This window comes from Giraffa tippelskirchi, chromosome 8 (genome assembly GCF_054371585.1).
Source record: "Giraffa tippelskirchi isolate mGirTip1 chromosome 8, T2T-mGirTip1v1.2.pri, whole genome shotgun sequence".
NCBI classification, from domain to species: domain Eukaryota; kingdom Metazoa; phylum Chordata; class Mammalia; order Artiodactyla; family Giraffidae; genus Giraffa; species Giraffa tippelskirchi.
In genome coordinates this window covers 24,059,084-24,078,694 of record NC_137282.1, presented here as the reverse complement: position 1 = coordinate 24,078,694, position 19,611 = coordinate 24,059,084, and the positions used below count along the sequence as shown (strand labels likewise).

Sequence of the window (19,611 nt, the reverse complement as noted above, 5' to 3'; positions counted from 1 at the left end):
GTTGTCAGGCTGAAATATTTACTTGGGACAGCAAAAAGAAAACTAGAAGGAAAATGGAGGGAAATGTTGCTTAACTCTACTGTCAAAATAAAATGAAACATTACTCTTCCCAGAAGAAGAATCTATAATACATATTTCTATGAATGCAAAGAAACACACTATTTCCTTTCAATATTCATATTATTATAGTACCACTAAATTTACTTACATGTATAATTAAATCTTTGCAATTCACCTTTAAATTTTTACATGCATAATGATCTGTATTAACCTATTATATGATATACCCTTCAAATCTCATGGATAACAACAAATGGATGAAAATGATTTAATGAATATGGTTATGGATACCAATGTTTAATATCAATACTTGATATAAATATTGATATCAAAGCATATACATACTGAAGTTTTTCTACATAAGAACTTTAGAAAGTTTTCAAGAAATAGATCCAAAGTTACAGGCTTTAATTACTATTTCTCAATGTGAATAAAATAATTCTTACCTAAAAAACCCACCTGAAACCACTATAAATTATTCTTACCAGCATTGCACGCTTTTCTTCATCTCCTTTAGTTTCTCTCTTTTCATTTTTCTTCCTGAATATTTCTTGAAGCTGAAAAGAAAACCAATCAAAAATCAAACACCTGATAAGAGTTTCTGGGAACCTATCTAATACCCCATGCTAGATATATTCTAAGAACAAAGAAAATAATTAGCTTCATATACACCAAGAACATTAAAACTAGTATGAATACATTTTCTGATACCAGTTTTTTTCCTGAGAAAAAGGAAATAGATCCTTTGGTCCATCATATAGTTTTACTTTATGATAGTTATCTCCTATAGTTTAACTTTATTGCTAAGACGCAAAGACGTGGAGCCTGTGGCATATACATAAAAAGAGATGAAGCCTACTGAGGAATAAAGGACATTGGACCAGAAGTCAGGGGTCTAGGCTTGAGCCCATCTTCTGTCATAAACCAATTTTATGGATGGGGGACAGGTCCTCACTGGGCCCCAGTTTGCTCATACATGAAATGAAGATGGACCGAATGACCTCTAAGGTCTCTTTCAGGTAACTGAGCATTGTGGTAGGAACATGTGCTCTGCATGTCTAACCTTTTCAGCAAGTTACTCTAATCATTTAAGGCTTGTTTTCCATATCGGGAATATGAATAATTTTTTACCTTAGAGCAATACTTTTTTTCTCTAGCTTTGAGATATAATTGATAGGTCTTATAAAAATAATGTTGTGCAAAGTAAACATTGTAAGTAATTACTCAGCACATTGCCTGTCACACAGTAACTTCTCAAGAGATGTTAGCTACTATTACACATGGGCTTCCCAGGTAGCTCAGTGGTAAAGAACCTGCCTGCCAATGCAGGAGACCCAGGAGACATGGGTTCAATCCCTGGGTTGGGAAGATCCCCTGGAGGAGGACGTGGCAACCCATTCCAGTATTCTTGCCTGGGAAATTTCATGAACAGAGGAGCCTACAGTCCCTGGGGTCACAAAAGAGTCAGACAGAGCAACTGAGCACACACATCCTATTATACATGGCATTATTTCCTGTTTAAAATCCTCTTTTACACATGGAAGCTTAATCCTATCCTTATCTCAGTTTTCTGGTGAGGTCACTGTTCTTGTCTGTGTAATTTGAACAGCTATCTCAATTCTTTTACTTCACTTAGTATGGCTAGAGCTGAAATCCAAAATGTATTCTCCCAAGATATATAATAACAATTTAAAAATATAGTATAAACTATAAATTATTTTATTAACACATATATTCCATACTTTATCTTAGTGAAAAGAGTTTTTCTCTTTAGCAAGCATTATTAATATTCGCTTTATAAACAAGCAGGAGGATCACAGATTTTAAATCTATTTTACAAATCTACAAATAACTCTGCCCCACTCCACCTCTGCTTTTAGGAACTCTTAGCTGTTTGTGTGCGTGCGTGCTAAGTCACTTCAGTCATGTGCGACTCTATGCGATGCTATGGACTGCAACCTGCCAGACTCCTCTATCCATGGGATTCTCCAGGCAAGAATACTGGAGTGGGTTGCCATTTCCTCCTCCAGGGGATCTCCCCAACTCAGGGATTGAACCCGAGTCTCTTATATCTTCTGCATTGGCAGGCGGGTTCTTTACCACTAGCACCACCTTGGAAGCCTTTGCTGCTGCTGCTGCTAAGTCGCTTCAGTCGTGTCCGACTCTGTGTGACCCCATAGATGGCAGCCCACCAGGCTCTCCCGTCGCTGGGGTTCTCCAGGGAAGAACACTGGAGTGGGTTGCCATTTCCTTCTCCAATGCATGAAAGTGAAAAGTGAAAGTGAAGTTGCTCAGTCGTGTCCGACTCTTAGCGACCCCATGGACTGCCAGGCTCCTCCATCTATGGGATTTTCCAGGCAAAAGAGTACTGGAGTGGGGTGCCATTGCCTTTAGCCATTTGCAAACAACAACAAACAATAAAACATTAGTATGGCCACTGCAGAGTAGACCACTGCTTTACAGGAAGAGAAACTTTTGTAAGAGTTTAGAGTGGAAACAAATCGAAGTTCTACAAGAATGTTTTACCTCCCACCTCCACAAACAGACAAGAGTCCCAAAGACATCTACACAGGCAGGTTCCAATGCACTGAGTTCCAAAAGGTAACCTTTAAGACACTGGGGTGGAACTTGGCCGTGTTGCCATAGAAAGTCTGTTGAAGACTGTTTCGATAACAAGGCCCATTCTGAAAGTCCTAAAGTACAGCTCTCCACGATCCTGACAGAGCTCTAGTGAACAAAGTCTGCCCGTCTTAAGATGTTAGCAACATCTCTCTCTCCACTGCAGTGGAACTCCCCACCTCCCCATCATCGCGAGAAGCACTGCACTGAGGGACCCTTTGTGGGTCCAGCTCCCCAGACTTGCTCAGGGGCTGTACTCGGCCAAGGGCTACATGGAAGTCTTTTGATAGATCCCAGTAATTAGTTCCCTGCTTCCTTTTGAGTGGCTGCTAATTTGTTCTGGTGAGGATTTCCCTCTCGCCTCTTTCCTACCATGGAAAAGAATGATTTCATAATTTCTCTTCTGTGCTCCAGCCTCCGAAGAAAATTCTAAGCTATCTAAGAGGTTTTCCAAGGGATTTTTATTGGCTTGTTACAAAGGAAAAACAGAAAATGAAATGGCTATTTATGTTATTTTCCCCTTCTCTTTTTGCTAAGAGAGTAGAGGTAAATATTGAGTTGCACATAACGGCTTGTTACTGGGAGGAGTAAACTAATGTTGATCTCTGTTTTGGAGAAAATCACAAAAGGCATTTTGCCACAGACATAGATACAGGATACATGGGTAAAAAGAGAAAAATTCTGGAAGGAGAGGGTGGTTAAGATGAGTGAGTAGCTGATGATGCTGCCAGACCAGCACCAACATGGGGCCAGTCAGGTTAGAAAGACTGAAAGACAAATACCAAGAACACGCTTATCAGCCCTTGGTCAAAGACAAGGGAAGGCAATGGGAGAATGGGCTAAGACTGGAATACAAGGCAGCAATGAGTGAAGAGAAAAAAGATACTGTAAATCCTTTAACGAGAAGGAAGGGAAGTTTCCATGGCAAAGAGCTGCCTGTGGCTGGGTGGCTGATATGACAGGGTCTGGGCATGTGTACCAGCCCAGGATTGCCTGTCACTTACTCCACGGAAAATATACATTTCAAACCTCCAGAATATGTGTAAACAATTATAATCACCTTCGTGTGTGTGTGCTCAGTCACTCAGTCATGGCTGACTCTCTTGAGACCCCATGGACTGTAACCCACTAGGTTCCTCTGTTCATGAGATTTTTCAGGCAAGAATATCGCAGTGAGTTGCCATTTCCTTCTCCAAGGGATCTTCCCACCCAGGGATCAAACCTGTGTCTCCTGCATTGGCAGGTGGATTCTTTATCACTGAGCCACCTCGGAAGCCCTATAATCATCTATATACACTGAATAAATTTATATTTTTATAGTGTAAAAATAATTCAAAGTACATGAGTATAATATACATTATTAAAGTAAAAGCATAATACTTTTACTCTTTTTTCAACAATGTGCTGTGCTTAGTCACTCAGTCGTGTCTAACTCTTTGCGACCGCATGGACTGTAGCCTGCCAGGGTCCTCTGTCCATGGGGATTCTCTAGGCAAGAATACTGGAGAGGGTTGCCATGCCCTCCTCCAGGGGATCTTCCCAACCTAGGGATTAGACCCAAGTCTCCTGCATTGCAGGTGGATTCTTTACTGTTTGAGCCACCAGGGAAGCCCTTTTTCTGCAACAGTATTCTAAATAATGCAAAAACATAAAAATATAAGTAAGCAATATATGTACTGATAAAATATAACCAATAATATACATACCACCAAAAACTCCTTTTTATCCACCATCTCATTGCCATCTGTGTCAAACATGTTGAAAGCTATTCTAAAACCTGCATGTGGCTCTGCCAGACAAAAACAGGAAAGTATTTGTGAAATGGAAAAATGTTTTCAAAGTTCAAAATCCACCATTAGTTGTAAACAATTCATATTCTGTGCAGAAATACTTTAACCAAGAAATTAAAAGCAACATGTTACTATTAGTTAAATATAATAAAAGCTACAGGTAAGTATATATACTTCTGCTTCATACATTAGCACACTAAGTAACAGAGTTGATAATATACTTGAAATCTACTTGTGTGATATTTGCTGCATATCATTGACAGTAAAATCTGATTACCTTCCTTCCAAAAATAAATATTTCTTTCTTATCCAAAGTCTGTCAGTTTGTTTGAAAGGAAAATATCATCTCAGTACATTTGAAATATTTTTAATATGTCAGCTAGTTAGAGCAGAAGAAAAAAAAATACAACACAATGGACCAGCCTAAAGTCCTGGGGAAATTATAACAGAATAACCTACGAAAAAAAAAAGTCAGGCATGAGAGATTACATACTTGGGGTTGAACTTCCAGAGGCTTCAAATACAGAAATATAAAATAAAAAGGACTTGAATAATTAATTCCTTATTTCCCCCCAATACAAGGAAAAACTGCTTTTCTGAGAAAGACTTTCATACACTATGAACTGCTGTAACTGTATGAAACTTATAATAAGATTCAATACCTCTTCTCTTTTCACTTCTAAAGCAGAAAGAATGCTTGGACAGAAGAAAACTTGAACGCATCCTTCAAAGCGGATCTCAGTGTACATGCCTTTCTCAAAACATTTGACCTCTTTTGAGATGACTGGCAAAAAGTTTAAAAAGGGACCTCCCACAGGTACACTTGCCACTACGCGTTTTGAAATTGTGAACCCAGCAAAAGCGAAGCACATAGACTTGCTTTCTTAACCAGTAATAGCTGTCTCTGAAAATAATGGAAATGAAAGCCTTTTATGGAAGTTCATTTTTTGCATGTATTTTAGGAATCTAGACTTACTTTCATTCTCACTCACTTGAGGAAGAAATAAAAAGTTACACCATCTCCGATGACCAAGTTTTAAGCTTTAAAAAGATCTTGAAGATACACACAGAAAGAAGTCCTCACAAACGTTGTTTGGAAGGGAAAATAAGTCAAAGTAATAAAAAGTAAAGGGGGGGGGACTATAGGCAGCTAACATGGATTATTTAGCTCACTTCCTGTGTGCATAGTTGCTCAGTTGTGTCCGACTCTTTTCGACCCCATGGACTATAACCCACCAGGCTCCTCTGCCCATGGGGATTCTCCAGGCAAGAATACGGGAGTGGGTTGCCATGCCCTCCCCCAGGGCATCTTCCCAACCCAGGCATCGAACCCAGGTCTCTCACACTGCAGGCGGATTCTTTACCATCTGAGCCACCAGGGAAGCCCAAGAATACTGGATTGGGTAGCCTATCCCTTTTCCAGGGGATCTTCCTGACTCAGGAATTGAACTGGGTCTCCTGCATTGCAAGTCAATTCTTTACCCGCTGAGCTACCAGGGAAGACTCAAACAACACCCATAATTACAGAAAAGTTAGGATCTTTTGAGTGCTGTGACTCTTCATTTGGAATTCAGAACTCATCTTAGAGAAAGAGTTTAAATTGAAAAATTATAATTAAATAACACCCATAATGTTTTTTTGTGTGTATGTGTGTATGTGAACAGTCACAGCACTCAAATATCCTAACTTTTCTGTAGCAAGGAAAAATCACTATGTGGGATTTTTTTCTAACATGCTAAAACCAATCCTGTCCAATCTCAACATGTGGTTTTCCTCACCAGTTTTGTTTTACTCGTACCTACCAGTCTGATGGTTCAGAGACTTATAACTTCTAATTTTGCATCCAAAGTTGTTCTAGCTAACAAGATAACTTTTGAACAAGTCTCTGAGACACTCCTTGGAACCCACTCCTCTAATTTCCATGGTGGCATTCACCCTTGACTGGACTCAAATCATCAGAATGGCTTTCCAGTCTGGAACGTCCTTAGGCAGTACTATTACTAACTGCACAATACTTACTTTTCTTCAGTCATTTTAAATGATTTTGAGCCAGGAGAAAAAAAGCAAGCAAAAAAAAAGGCAGTAGTTTTTGAAACACACATGTGCGCACACGTACACACACGTTTCCCAGCCTTCCTATGACAGAATTCCAACATAACAACATCCATCACTAAATTCAGAATAAACAGTGGCTGTGTTATCTTCCAATCATAGAAGTACAGGAATTTTAAGACTGGTTTCTAATGATGCAGTTTTATTGATGTTCTTTTTTTCTACACATCTCCATAAATATCCACAAGTGAAAATTCCACTAGTCACTTTCTTTCGTTCATTTGCCAGTTATTTTTTGAGAGGCTACCATGCGCCTGACACTGTTCTTGATACAGAAATGAACAAAAAAGATAAAATCTTTGCTATTGGGGACCCACACAGACAAAAACATGCAAACCAATAAACAAATATTTTCAAATAGTTTCCGTGCTATGAAGAAAATACAACACTGGACAGGGAGAAAAAGGAGAGGTGGAAGAGGGAGCTATATTAAGGAGGGTGGTTAAGTAGGGCTTCCCTAGCTTTCATGTTTCAAAGAAAACCTGAATTATTTTTATTATCCGGAGGATCTTGAGAAAAAGCATTGATGGTAGAAGGAACAGAAAGTACAAATGAGACTTCAGGGATTTAAAAGGTCAGACAGATGGCTGGAGCACAATGAACTACAGGGTATAAGTTCCCCCATTAAATGCAATGAAATTTAACTGAACACTTCAGTAAACTCTTCATATATTTCAAAAGAATTGCTGTATATGAAAAGAAGAGAATAATGAAGCTGTTGGAGGATGTATGATGGGTCTCCTGATAGACTCAGTAGTTAAAAGACTCATTCTTTCACACTAGTCTTGCAGAAAATGTGATTTGAATGAGTGTAGCAGAAAATTTACAAATTATTACCTGCCCTTACCTTTAGGCTCCCACGTAGATTAAACCACAAGGATTGATGTAGGATATTAAATTCTTAATTTATGAGCATTTTATTACTATACCATAAGCCGTAATCATATTTATGGTTTTGACACTTGATAGTGCTATGCTTAGCATTTTCCACTGGCATTTAGACATGAATTTTGTAAGACAGCGTGGATAGAACTAAAATGATTTTCAAAGTAAGAGAATCTAAAAAAGATTTATTTCCCAAGGTTATGCTTGAGAAAGAAAACTACATCCAGAAATAGATTTAAGGAGTACACTTACTTGTTAAAATACATAAAAGAAAAAGATACTCTGTGTAAGAAATCACACCTAGAAGAAAAATAGTATTAGTTATGCTATATATAAAATATTTCTCTTTCATATTTATCAAGTAAAATATTATCCTTATAATAGCAATAAGTAATAGTTAAAAAAAATTCAGACTTTAAAGAAGATGCTAAATATTGTTTTAAATGAGACCAAACTATTACCATAAGATCAGAGCAAAAGAAGCCAGAAATAAATTTTACTTTATTTCATATACCATCTTAGAAACAAAATTCACATTAATGCTTCCAGATATATTGACACAAAAGCAAAATTATTAATAATGTTTACCTATAGCTATAAATTTTAAATGTGTCGCTAGAGCTTTCAATATATGAATCTAATTAAAAATTACAAGATTGAAAATGGTTAACGCTGTGAAGTGCTTAATGACTTCTTAGAAATCCTTGAATAAAACATTTAAATATTCTTGCTTAGAGATTTGACTGCTGTATTGCATTCAAAAAATACAACTCTATAGTTATTATTTTTCTGCCTTTAAGTTATCATTCATTATTCTTGACACATTTCATGGTTCTATTAAGTCTAAGAAACTTTAATTAAATGGCTTACGCTTTCTGCATATTGCATCCTGAGTTCTCTGTAATCTCATAATTGTAAACTTTAAAAGGAGTTTGTTTAAAGTAAATAAAAATATACATTCTGTTACTCAAATTCTTGCTTTTGAATGATAACACCCAAAACTAGAATTAATGGCTTAATTGATTTTCCAAGCATATCCTGAGAAAATTAAAATCAGGAATAAGCCAATAATACTTATCCAGATACTAGACAGTCCTCACGTTTGGTAAAACAGTATAAAAATTCTTAAATGATCAGATCGTGAACCTTAAAACTCCACTTTACCTGATGTTCTTTGAGGCTATCCTCTTTGTTACAGAACAAAGAGAAGAGGAGGCACTGTCAGGCGGTCTGTCAGAAGAGGTGAAGGGACCCAGCTAGGAGGCCTGAAAGCATTCCCGTCTTTTGTTTATACTAGAATATTGTGACCTATAGACATAGTTCTGGTTGATTGCCATGAATGTTATGGGAGAAAGATTCTGGAATGGTCAATGTGTATAAAGATACAATACCTAGATTCCATAGGGATCCCTCAAAAAAAAAAAAAAAGAATTGGAAATGGGCTCTGTATCTCCACAATCCAGTCTCACTGACTGTTGTTCTAACTGATGTGGTGGAATACACAAGAGATGCCAGTCAGTGAAAAGAAGTTTAATATCTGCTGTACATCTTTTACTTGGTAATCAACTCAAGAGTCCCCTCAGTGAAGGATTACTTAACAGTAGGTGTCCTGATCATCAGTACTGCAGTGGACACTTGTCAGCAGTATGGAGTTTTTGAGGTGTTTTGAGGAGTTTTTGGTTTTTGAGGTGGTGTCATCCACAGCAGAGAAAAACAAAGTGAGAAGCTCATAATAAAATTTAATAAAAATGGTCAAGGAGAAGAGAAAATGCTACTAAACATGAACTGTAGATTCATAATGCTTTTAATTACAAAAATGGAGAATCATTAGACTAATCTTTCAATTTGTTTTAAGGTCACCCAGAGTAAAAAATAAAATAACAGGAAATGCTAAGCATATTGTAAATTTGTGATCTTTAGAAAAGGAGGATAAGAAAGATGCCAACTTGGTTTCCTTTGAAAGTTCAATTTAAAAAAATTCTAAGGGAAGTTCCTTTAAAAGCACCACACTGTTTAGTTCCTATATGCTGATACATTACAGCTGGCTATTATAACTAAGTCTGTGTAATTCATGATTTTATAAATGTTACATACCAATTAAATTTTTGTAAAACTGCCTAACATTTTCTTGCTGGGTTGTATTTTAAGCTGATAGAATCCTTTTGTAAGTTAGTCTTCAACAGCTCTAAAAACTTAGCTTTAAGATTCCTCTTCCATCTAATCTCTTTATTAAAAAACAAGACTGTAACTCTCTACTTCACCTAACCCAATGGTTCTAAAACTTGGGTACATGGATTACCTTGATAATCCCATCACTATGACATAGATCTGCACTGTTCTACAGGGTAGCCACCGGCCACACAGGGCTACTTAAGTTTAGAAATAATTAAAAGTAAATAAAATTAAAAATTCAATTCCTCAGATACAGTAGCCCCATTTCAGGTTCTTCATAGCCACAACTGACTCAAGGCTATTATGGACTCTAGGGATATGGACATTCGGCCACTATAGACAGTTCTATTGGATACCATTGACTACATCATCTTCCCTGAAAAAAATATACAAATCTGCATACAATTTAAGTAGGATTAGGACTTGCCTAAACCTATAGCTTCCAGATTTAAGCCTCCCTTTAACTAAAAAGAATTTCCTTCTTCCATCCATTTATCTTTCTTAGATTATATTTGATCCAATTTTATTTTCCCATGAGAGGTATGAAGAAAATACTTTTTACATTCACCAATTTACCCCATTCTTCTGAGCTTTGAACTTTCTTGATCCTATCATTCCACTCTAAGATTTGAATGGCAATCTTTAACACAACTTCCAGAAAAAAATTTCTAAGAACTTTAAAGATATTGTAGCCCAGACTTCACAAGGATTTAAAAACCCTATTTATGAAAAGCCTACAATTAAAGATAAGGTGTCTCCTCTATCCAGAGTCCATGAGATCTAGGTACAAGCAATTTGAACTTCTAATTCCACTTAGATAAACATATATGAACTATAACTACTCTTTTAAAGTATTGATCTTCATGTTAAATATATTATTTTCAAGCCAGTATTGGTTAAAAGTGATAAAAAAGAAAAAGGTAAGTTTATACAATTGCTTTATATTTGTACTTTGTATATTCTTATATTTGAATATAAAAATATACATTTCTAAGAAACATTCTTTTCTAGGATTAAATAGATTATATTGATTAGTTTCTGCTATAAATATTTATAAAAAGTACACTGTAAAAGAAAACTGCAATAACAGCTATATAATTTGATTGCAAGGACATGCATGAATTAACGAGTTAACATATATATAGATGTGGGTAATACAGTAAGTTAAAACAATTGGATTTTGCAGTGAGTTTTGTCTTAAAAAAAATGTTCAAATTGTGCAGCCAAAAGATATATCTAACAAGCTTTTCATACTAATTAAATTTAAGAAAATCTGTAATCCCCTGGAAGTAAACGGAAAGAAGAAAAATAGATATTTGGAAATCAGTATTTTTGAAAAGTGCTTTCTGTAGGTAAATATAATGTACACTTCTCAATATGGTTGGAAAGGGTTTTTTTTAAACTGTCAAAGTTCACTTTGTTGGAAGATATGAATAATGTATCATAAATAAAGTAACATAAAAACCACCCTTAACCTCACTACAAAGGAACATTCATTATTAATATTTTGGTGTTTTTCTTTTTAGTTTTTTTCTCTCTGTACACAGATACATATATAACTGTAAAATTATTTAAGCATGAGGAAAATATACATGTATAAATAGTATAAACAATACAGTGTCAGTACTAAAATACATAAATACTAAAGTTAACTTACCTTTTTCTTTAAGATTTCGAAATAGCTTTGATGATCCTTTCCAAACTGGTGGTGTTTCTGAGAGCATTTGATTTAATTCCTGTTATATAAAGTATCATTATAATGATTAACAGATAAGCCACTTATTTATAAAATAGACCAAAATATTTAAATTCCTATGCAAAACAAATTCTCTGCTTAGAAGACCTCAGATAATGGCTGTATTTATACTACTTTCTCTGTGGTCCATTCAACAGTAAAACCCAGTATTTGACCACAGTGCAAAAGTAAAAATGAGTGATAAAGATGCTACATTAAATTCAATTAGAGCTACCAAAAATTTCAGATAAATGTATTAATTGGAGATATACAGGGCTTCCTAGGTGGCGCCAGTGGTAATGAATCCACCTGCCAATGCAGGAGATGTAAAAGACGCAGGTTTGATTGTTGGGTAGGGAAGTTGCCCTGGAGTAGGGAATGGCAACCCACTCCAGTATTCTTGCCTGGAAAATCCCATGGACAGAGGAGCCTGGCTGGCTACAGTCCATGGGGATGCCAAGAGTTGGACACGACTGAACACCAGCACCACCACATACATATATTATATATGTGTATATATGATAATCTAATTAATATAAAACAGTGAATTTAAGTTCTGGGGCGAGTTAGAAAAGGATGGTTCCATGGAAGCCATAAGAAATAGTGCACGCCTAATGCAGGTCAGATATGATCAGCAGGTTTCACATACTGTCTGTTTTCTGTAGCCCATTTGGATTTAGGCAATTCTGTGGTAGATGAAGCAACTGGGCAACAGATTATACTGGTAAAGAATGAAGAGTATTTTATAGTGACTTAAAGAATGATGACATCAGATGAAGAGGGAAAAACAGGCTATTGAGTTATTATGGTCACTGTTACAATTTCACCCTAATTTTAACCTAAATATTCAGTAAAGAATATACACTCCAATTGCTGATTAGTCAGCTTTTTTTTTTTTTTTAAACCAAATAGAAGCAGGACTATTTTGGAAAATTTAAACATTTGACTCATTGCTCAGATACTAAAACAATTTTGTATTTATTGTGCATACTTGTGTTAAGAGCAACTAGGTGAAAATTATTAGTAGGTTAATTGTGAAAAATTATTAAAGGATTTGGTGAGATAACTTGAAATAATTTGAAATTTAAAAAAAAAATTAGTCTGCTAAGTAACACACTGAAAATAAACAAACACTAGGAAGTGCTTCTTTTCCAGATCTGATTTTTGCTACTTAAAAGTGTGGTTCCCAAAGGCCCTGGCATCATTTACCTTGCCAGACAGCTTGTTAGAAATGCACAATCTCAGATCCCATCCCAGACCTACCAAACCAGAATCTACTTTTAATAAGATATATGAATGACTTTTATTTACACTCAAGTTTGAGAAGCACTTTAGACCAATCTTTTCTGATGTGTGTGCTAAGTCACTTCAGTCGTTTCCAATTCTTTGTGATCCTCTGGACCATAGCCCATGTATATCAAAATGCTGCCCATGGGATTCTCAGGCAAGAATACTGAAGTGGGTTGCTGTGCCCTCCTCCAAGGGATCTTCCCCCTTTCCCGATGTAGTTGTACCTTAAAAAGCCCTGTGACATTTTTAAACCATCTTTTTCATTACAGAGCTGAGTTAGCAGACAAACAGGGAATCTCTAGGATGCCAAAGGCAGGAGAGGTATTTTTAGGGGATTTACAGAGGCCCTGAAGTCCATCTGTGAGTCCTTGCTCTCTCTTCCTTCATACTGTTATTTCCGCACGGCAGGTAACAGATGCCACCAATGCTGAGTACTGTCTCACTAGGATAGCAATGGCACAGAGGTCAGAATTCACAACGACTAATGATGAGAAGCTGTGGTGTTTAATGTTTAAACAACAGTAAATTCATAAAGATTTTTGTTAAAACAGGAGACTAAAAAGTATTTTGAGTACACTTTATACTTTCATTTTATGCTGTATCTATTATATTGATATTACCTCTCTTTCTCCCTTTTAACTCTTTCCACGTATTAAACTTCGTTTCTTCTACTCAGCAAAAATTTAAGACCAAAAATCCAGAGCTACCTTTTATTTGAGTTCCCTCTATGTGCTTAGCAATGGGCTAATGAAGTGAAGTGAAGTGAAGTGAAGTCGCTCAGTCATGTCCGACTCTTTGCGACCGCATGGACTGTAGCCTACCAGGCTCCTCCATCCGTGGGATTCTCCAGGCAAGAATACTGGAGTGGGTTGCCATTTCCTTCTCCAGGGGATCTTCCCGACCCAGGGATCGAACCCAGGTCTCCTGCATTGGAGGCAGACGCTTTAACCTCTGAGCCACCAGGGAAATACACCTTGTTTAATTCTAAAAATTAATTCTCACTATGCATATATTACTGAGTCTTAAAGAAGATAAGTAACTCACCCAGGATCACACAATTAGTCAACGATTGGCCAGATTCTTACTCACTCTAAGCAGTTTATTTTTGTAATAATTTAGTTTTGTCTGGTCTAGATCATCCAACTAATACACTGATCTTTCATGTCAATTTAGGGACTTTTAAATTTTATTAAAATTTGTATTTCCACTCAGGCTCGGACTCTCTCTCCTCACTCCTAGTGCCTAACTTAGTCTCTTAAAGGCAGTAATATTGAAGACAAGAGAATTTGATTGGCTTTTGTCTCTGGTTTCTGGGAGCAAGATTCCATGTCCTTAGACCAGACCAAAGTTTATGCCGAGGAGAAGAATCAGGATAGGGGCTGACCTTCAAAAACAACCCCATGACTGAAGGGTTGGGGGTGTGAGCTAGTCTGACCTCTGGGGAGGGGAGAGGAGAGGAGAAGGAACGGAGATTGAATTCATTTGTGTGGTCAATGATTTGACCAATTGCAGCTATTCAATGAAACACCCAATAAAAACTCTGGACACCAAGCTCAGCAGAGCTTTCAGGTTTGTAAACACATGGGTGTGCAGGATGGGGCCATACCCTGACCCCTCAGGGAGCGGGCACAGAAGCTGTGTTCAGAATCCTCCTGTACCTTGCTGCATGTGTCTCTCCATTTGGCTGGCCTTGATTTGTTCCCTTATAATGATAATTATAAATTGGAAATCTAAGTGTGGAATGTTTCTGAGTTCTATGAGTCTGTCTAACAAATTATTAAACTTGAGGGAAGTTGTGGGAACTATCTGAATTTGTAGCCACTTGGTCAGAAGTGTGGGTGGTCTGGGACCCCTTGAAATGCAGCTGGCATCTGAAATGAGGGCAATCTTTTGGGGGATTGGGTCCTTAAATCTGTGGGATCTGATGCTAACTCTGGATGGTCAGTATCAGAATTAAATTGCAGTACTGCAAGTAGGGACTAAGTAAATATTTGCTGGATTGAATTTATTTACCTAGAATTATAGATGCCTTTTAAAGGATTTATACAATTTTCCTGAGTACAATTTTTTAAAGTAAATACTTAGTATATATATTATAGGAAAATTAGGAAGTGCAGAAAATAAAAACAGATTGTGATTCAGGGATTAACCACAATTAAAATTTTTATTTAATCTCATTTTCATTTCATTATCTATTTATTTTTTGTCATTCTTGTTGCAAATATTGAATAATTTTCTATGTAAAGTTTTGTAACTTACTCTTTGCACTTAATATATCATGATCATATTTTCCTGCCAAACATTCTTCATTTTCATTTTAATGGCTACACAGCAGTTCTAAAATGTAACTCTTTATATTCTTAAAAACTGTGAACCCAGAAGAGATATTGCTTATGTGAATTATATTTAATTATATTTAATGCATGTAGAAATAGAAATGATACTTTTCTTACTGGTCACACCCCATAGCTTGTGGAATCTTAGTTTCCTGACCAGGAATTGAATCTGTGACCTCAGCAATGAAAGTGCTGCGTCCTAACCACTGTGGTGGTGGTGGTTTAGTCACTAAGTCGTGTCCGACTCTTTGTGACCCCATGGATTTAGCCTGCCAGCCTCATCTGCCCATTGGATTTCCCAGGCAAGAATATTAGAGTGGGTTGCCATTTCCTCCTCCAGGGAATCTTCCTGACCCAGGGATCAAACCTGGGTCTCCTGCATTGCAGGTGGATTCTTTACCAACTGAGCCACCAAGGAAGCCCCCTAGCCACTGTGCCACCAGGGAATTCCCAAGAAACAATACATTTTTAAAATGCAAAAATACATAAGCACATATTTTATTATCTCTCAGAGTGACAATGTCATCACTCATCAGGAAGCCTCTGGAAAACTCCACTGTACCCTTGTGAGAGAATGAGAGTAACAGAACAAGCAACTTCTCAGTATTATTATGAAAATAGTCTTGACTTTATGGATGCCCCCAAAAGGTCTTTGCGTGTTAAGAAAAATCAGTTTACATTATTTTGCATTGTGCTGTTTTATTCAACCCTATGTTTTTTAGGCCTATTCATGTTGATAAACATAGGTCTTATGTATTACTCACTTTAGCTCTTCTTCATTTGTCCTTCATATGCCTACTTCACATTCTTTTATTAATCTTCTACTAATTGACATTTATATTGTTTCTAATTTTTTCAGGCCTCCTGGTATAAGCATGCAAATGTTTCTCTTGTAAACATATCTAGAAGTAGAATTTTTCATATGCATACTGCTGCTACTGCTAAGTCACCTCAGTCGTGTCCAACTCTGTGCGACCCCATAGACGGCAGCCCACCAGGCTCCGCCGTCCCTGGGATTCTCCAGGCAAGAACACTGGAGTGGGCTGCCCTCTCCTTCTCTAATGCATTAAAGTGAAAAGTGAAAGTGAAGTCGCTCAGTCGTGTCCGACTCTCAGCGACCCCATGGACTGCAGCCTACCAGGCTCCTCCATCCATGGGATTTTCCAGGCAAGAGTACTAGCGTGGGGTGCCATTGCCTTCTTCGTTGATATGCATATGATACTGCCAAATTTCTCTCAAAAGAGAAGATACCAACTTACATTCTCACCTGCTTCCTCTGTTCTATCCTTGATAATTACTGGTATTGTTAGGTTTCTGGAAGCTGACTACCTGATGGGTGTAAAACAGTATCATATAATTGGTTTAATTTGCATATCCCTGATTATTAGTGAGGTTTGCATATCCCTGATTACATATATTTATTGGCCTCTCTGGCTATGTCCATCCATTATTTTCTTATTGATTATCATTTTTATATTGATTTATAGGAGTTCTATATAACTGTAAGATACTTAGCCTTTTCTGTTAATAGGTTGCAAGCATATTCTCCCGCATGTCATACCTCTTTTAACATTGTTGACACTGTCTTTTGTGTGCCAAAACTTTTAATATTTAATTTAGCAAAATTTGCCAATAATCTCCTTTGAGTTTAGCTTTACATATATTTATATATGTACATATCACAATGTATGCATCATATATATGTAATATATATATATACACACACACACATTTAATTGTGTGCATGCATATGTACAGCAAGAGCTTTAACTTACCTGCTTGGAAAGTGACTTCCATGTTTTAGCAACTATAAAAAACAAACATAAAAAAGTGGATAATAAATACTTCATGTAATGTATATAAAAATCCAGTAACCATCTACATCATAACTCATGACACTGACTTTTATATCTAAAAGGCAAAGTTTTTTTTAACCTCAAGATGTGGACCTTTGTATGTTATACATTTTGTATTTGTCTCATGTACTATAAACTATTCATAATAAATAATATCAGTGGAGTAGAAAACATATTTTCCATAATCATCATCTCACTTTGAGTATTTCTGGATTTACAAAGTAAATTAACTTACTCCAAGTTAATATCCTATGGGCTTAAAACACAAATAATGATATTCATTAAACGTTGTTAGATGATGTTAGAATATAAAATAATAGAGAAATTATAATTTTAAGGTGTTACCCGTGATCTCTGCTGTGTTAGTATCTTTGATTACAATTCGAAGGTTGGGTTTCTGTACAGTGAATGGGAAGGACAGGGCAAAGATAAAAAGAGATAAAGGAGAGAATAGGTGATGTTCTAGGAAGACTCGGCCTGTTTTCCACTCTTTTCCTCTAAGAATGTTACAGTTGAATAAAATACCAGAGGTCACTTTCTCTTTCTGATTTCTCCTCACATCCCTGAAGACCTCAAGCACTATAAATCTCACAATATTAAAATAAGGGCAGTCAACAGTGCTGTTTCTTTGTTCAGATTTGAACACTGTGAATATATAATGCTTGTCCAAGAATTATCTCCAGGTCTGGATGTGATTAAGTCCTATAATACAGCTGTATTAGCAACTAGTAAATATTAACTATTTCAGCTACAGCACAATAATGACAAGCAATAATTTTTCTTCATGGTCATGTGGGTTTTTCTATATAATTAACTACAGTTAATGTAAATAATATATAAAATTCAAGATTATAAGATAGGCATTTTTTGCTATGTAATTTTCTCTCTTTTAAGCAATGTAATAAGTCATTTAAAGATCACAAGGGAAGAACTATATTCTAAAATTTATCAAACTGATTTCTATGAAGATAGTTTTCTTCTCTATGTAGTAACAACATCCTTTCTTTACCTGAGATAGTTATTATGGAACTCTGTAATCAAGTGATTAAAATCACAGGTCTTTAAGGTAGACTTCAGCATTTAACCTTAATTATAATACTTTATACATTCATTTCATAGACATCTTCCTTTATATAGTGAACATAGCAATGTAAATAATTTTATTATTCTGTTGATTTTGAAATATAGCAGTAAGAAAGGAGGAAAAATAAATGGTACAAAAGTACATGCATATGCTCTTATGCAATATTCAGAAAGTATTTATCAGAAGAGGAAGTTAGACACTCTTGAGTTTTGTAGGGTTTATGAGATTTCCAGGGTAAATTATTCACCAAAGACATATTCATTCTGCCGGATATGTCATCATGTTCAGTATTACTGGCTTTTTTAAAAATAAAACTAAAGAGCCATTAAGATTGTTCTTCAAAGGATTTTCTGATTTTCTAAATTCTTTATTTCAAATGAAGTTACTGCATATATAAGGTGAAGAGAGACTTCATTCTTTTGGACATATTTAATTTCTTAGGCTATAGGTTGTTGTTCATTATATTTTTAATACTTTTATGTAAGTCTGAACTTTTTAAACAATAAATTCTTTAAAATTAAAAAATACTTGAAGCTATATGAAAATAATTACTTATTTTAGTTCTAGATGGAAATTTTACCTTTCAGGTTCTATTTTAGTAGGTAAAATAAGAAATTTTCTTGATTTCAAACACAAAGTTATAATCAGTGATCTGATGTATATCTTAATTAACATTTATTTGAATTATAATTATTAAGCAAATGTTTACACGGCATAGCATTTTCCTGTTGATGTTGCCATAAAATTAAGGATTTTAAAAAATAATGGTTCTGAATTCAAGTGATACTGATGATGATAACAATGACACCTAGCAAGCTTATTAAGTGCCTACTGTATACTAGTATTACACTAAACATAATTGATATCATTCAATCCTCAAAAATCCTCCTAAGACTTTTTGTTACTTTCACTTTTATAAATGAAGAAACAGAAGACTAAATAACTTACTCAGGTTCTCAAAGCTCATAAAAAATGCCAAGGTCTAAACACAAGTCTGTCTAATTGCAATATGCTACTCTGATATGTATATGATTTAATATTCTGTCTCTGAAGCATATTTTCTTTTTTGAGGTAAATTTTCTTTTTAAAGCCCTATACTTTTAAAAAAAGTTTTTACAAATATCTTGATCTTTAGTTATCATTCCTAATTACATAGTAGAAGTACTGATTAGAAATTAACTGATGTTGACAGAGAAGGAAAAATATCATATGACATACGACATCCCTTATATGTGGAATCTAAAAAGAAATGACACAAATGAACTACTTACAAAACAAAGAGACTCACAGACTTAGGGAATGAACTTATGGTTGCCTATACACACTGTTGTTCTGTTTAAAATGGATAATCAACAAGGTCCTATGTATAGCATATGGAACTCTGTTCAATGTTATATGTCAGCCTGGATGGGAGGGGAGTTTGGGGGAGAATGGATACATGTATATGTATGGCTGAGGCCCTTTACTGTCCACCCCATCACAACACTGTGAATCGGTTATACCCCAATACAAAATAAAAAATAAATTAATTAATTAAATTTAAAAAATAAACTGTTAATCTGAGTTTCTTGCTTAAAGAAAACAACTGACAATATTTGTTGTCAATAATAACATCTGAGATTTCAAGTGAAAATTAAAATTTTGGAAAGCTTGTATATACCATGCATTTGAC

General features: G+C 35.7%; 1 protein-coding gene across 13 annotated transcripts in view; it reads right to left on the bottom strand.

The window, feature by feature from the left end:
* Positions 1 to 19,611, bottom strand: part of MICU3 (mitochondrial calcium uptake 3) — a 76,478-nt gene that overhangs the window by 28,977 nt on the left and 27,890 nt on the right. For 8 of the 13 annotated variants that reach the window (XR_014062569.1, XR_014062570.1, XM_081521533.1 and 5 more), the window contains exons 3-7: positions 16,775 to 16,806; positions 11,296 to 11,374; positions 7,719 to 7,766; positions 4,386 to 4,468; positions 546 to 617 (exon numbers count right to left, since the gene is read on the bottom strand). Coding sequence is in view for 11 of the 13 variants with exons in the window: in XM_081521533.1 (XP_081377659.1) it covers positions 546 to 617; positions 4,386 to 4,468; positions 7,719 to 7,766; positions 11,296 to 11,374; positions 16,775 to 16,806 (314 nt within the window). In the remaining 2 variants the exon portion in view is untranslated. The remainder of the gene's footprint in view (positions 1 to 545; positions 618 to 4,385; positions 4,469 to 7,718; positions 7,767 to 11,295; positions 11,375 to 16,774; positions 16,807 to 19,611) is intronic. The other 5 variants (XM_081521528.1, XM_081521531.1, XM_081521529.1 and 2 more) reach the window with 1 other exon arrangement.